Raw genomic sequence first — 2,886 nt, 5'->3', positions numbered from 1 at the left:
AGAGCGGTTTTATTGCTTAAAAAGACGAACAGTTGGTATTCAGAAGAGAAGGCAGAAGTATTACTGTGCTTGGTATTAAATAGGTTATGTTGCAACTTCAGAATGTGCTGAGGAATGACTAGAAAAGAATTACGTCTCTTTGGAAGAGGACGTGTCTGAGTTAAATACGCAATGTAAAGGGAGTAAGTAGGAGACAAAACTGGAAGAGATATGTAAGATAAAAAGGAATCAATTACTACACATAATGGGCAGCCAGAACCACATAGCTGGTTTAATAAAAACCCTGTGCAAATAAGGGTTGCCACTTGAGACTGATGGGCTGCGCCTATGAAGCGGGAAGCCTGTTGTTGTTACCTGTGACCAAACCAACACGTGTCTTACTGTGTCTAAACCTAAAAAGTGAAAGCCTATTGTAAAATGGACTTCTAACTAAAAAAATTAATTTCTGTCCTCACTGAACCCTTGGTTCTTCCAAAAGTTGTAAGCAAGGCATCAGAATTCAAAGATAAGAAAATTCTGGGATTTTACATGTAATTATTTAATTGACCGGCTCTAGAAGAAGGTTTTCACTTGGTATCATTGATACTGTGAGATGACTCTTCTTCACAGCTTGCAAGCTTGAGTTTGACCCTGTGCTGGGAACTGTGTGGTGGCTTTATTTTGCAGGCAAATATAGTATGTTGCAAAATCGACCCCTCACATACAAGGTGTCTTTGCTATGAGACCTGCAAGTAGCTAAGACTGCTGCAGCTGGAACTAAGCTTTTTCTGATGTGTTGCAGCAGTATGGTGTCACTCTCCCTGAGAGTTTTTTATCCCTGCACCCCCCTCTACTGCTGCTCCTACCTCCCCAAAATATACTAGAGCACTAGGACTGGAGATTTAAATGTCTAGACTTCAGCCAGATAGTCCCTGTAACCTCCCCCAAACAAAATACTGTTGAACTGTATTTAATTGCAGAGCAATTCTCTTGGATTTATATGCTTCCATTCTGGTTTGTTAACAGAAATTGGAATCGGATTCAGAGGAGAATGATACAAGTGCTGAAAGTGAGGTATCTCAGAGAAGGCAGAAATGCCCTATTCCTCTAAAAGTAGCTATGAAGTTTCCACCTCGAAGATCGGAGAGGAGAAAGGGCGAGATGGAACCTCTTCCTGAAAAGCTGATACCTCCTCCAGATTCAGACTCTGACTCTGAAGAAAAGGGTGCCATGTTTTTAGAAAAAAGAGCTTTAAACATAAAGGAAAACAAAGCAATGGCAAGTACTCAGTGTCTCCCTGGCGTCCCTCATTGCTTACCTCTCCCCGCCCTGTCCTTGATTTAGGGGATCTCTTTGGTTGTTCAAATTCACTCTAATGGGAATTATGTGAAGCCATTAAGAGGATTTTATATTCCCAATATTTAAATCTGTTACTTTATGTCCACTGGCATGTGCAAATCCATAGGCTCAGTACTTCAGTAAAACTCCATAAGCTGCAATCCTAGAGAATAGGGCTTCAACATAATGAGTTTGACCATTTTCAAATTATCTGCAGTCACTAGAACATAAATAAGACAAAGAAGTAAAAAGCTGAGGAGTGACTGCATTTCCTATAAGTAATTGTACTTCTGACCAATTGTCCTAATTTAATAGTCTGTAATAGTACATAAACACCTTTAAGGCTCTGCTTCTTTTTTCTTTCCCTTGGTAGCTTGCAAAACTAATGGCTGAGTTGCAAAATGTTTCTGGTATCTTTGGTGGAAGAAAATCATTGCCTACTGTCAATCATGTAAGTATAAACTTAAGTGTATTTGCCTTCAGATTTCTGAGTCAAGTTCTTTCATGTCGAAACAGGGCTCACAATTAATAAACCATATAAACCAAAGTCCAGTTCAGAATTGTATTGCTTCCTAAAGCAGGCATCCTTATTGTGCAATTCTCTTGATTTGCCACTCTGTAAAGCAGAACAGATTAATTCATAAAGGTTAGGTGTCTCCGCAGGCCAATAAAACTAAACAAGGTGCTGTGTAAATATGTAATTATACAAAGGCTGGAGATAAGGGCGGCAGCTCAGACTTTGAAGCTCAAGCCTGAATATTCTGTGATTTTGCAGCCTTGGAAAAAAACTGACATTTGGCTTAACTGTGTCCTTAAAGAAGGCAGGTTGTGAACCAGGAGTGTAATGAGTTTCACTGCTCATTTACCTGGAAGCTGTGTGAAGATGGAAACAATGCTAAAAAAAGTAACTTGTCATAGGCACTGGTTTTGCTGTTGCATGGGGGAATTGTTGTATCCTACACCTCCATAGACACAAAATTGCTTTTGACTGTTTCTCTGCAGCTAGCAGGATGCCCAAGATGAATTTGCCTAGGATGTTTTTGCCTTGTATTTTCTGATTTGAGAGGGGGAGGGAGACTTCGTCTTTGGGAAAGACAGAAGGAGAGCATGTCTTATGGGGGAGGAACTCATAGCAGGAACAGGAGCTGTCTGGATTTTCATGTGTTTCATTAGGGACTTTTAAACTTTGCCAGGGACCAAAGCGACTTCCAAGGCGTTCATTGCCCAGAAGCGCTTTGAGGAGGAATCCAGACCGAAGTTCTCGGCCTCAGACAAGATCAAGGTCCCTGATTGAAGGTCCTCCTACTCCTTTACCAGAAGAGGAAGATGATGACCGCTACATCTTAGTGAGAAGAAGAAAGATGTCTGATGAATACCTGGATGTATGTTGAGGTTCTAGTTGTTCTATTGCAGGTTGATCATGAAGGTGGTTTTGTATCCCTTCAAGAAAATAGCAATTCATACAGAACAATTCATAGAGAATCGATCAAGATTATAAGCATGCCATGGCCTGCAAAGAAGTACAGAAAATAGCATGTTGTATATGTTCTCCATTTCCCTTGCATTATC

The 2,886-nt window shown here is 40.4% G+C and overlaps 1 protein-coding gene across 1 annotated transcript in view; it reads left to right on the top strand.

Annotated features, from left to right (window-relative positions):
* Nucleotides 1-2,886, top strand: part of CDCA7 (cell division cycle associated 7) — a 7,273-nt gene that overhangs the window by 1,249 nt on the left and 3,138 nt on the right. Inside the window, exons 3-5 of the mRNA XM_010139132.1 lie at nt 1,006-1,257; nt 1,691-1,768; nt 2,511-2,699. Coding sequence (XP_010137434.1) covers nt 1,006-1,257; nt 1,691-1,768; nt 2,511-2,699 — 519 coding nt within the window. The remainder of the gene's footprint in view (nt 1-1,005; nt 1,258-1,690; nt 1,769-2,510; nt 2,700-2,886) is intronic.

Source organism: Buceros rhinoceros, unplaced genomic scaffold (assembly GCF_000710305.1).
Source record: "Buceros rhinoceros silvestris isolate BGI_N320 unplaced genomic scaffold, ASM71030v1 scaffold34586, whole genome shotgun sequence".
Taxonomy (NCBI): domain Eukaryota; kingdom Metazoa; phylum Chordata; class Aves; order Bucerotiformes; family Bucerotidae; genus Buceros; species Buceros rhinoceros.
The sequence above is the reverse complement of the archived record's forward strand: the minus strand, read 5'-3'. Positions and strand labels throughout refer to the sequence as shown.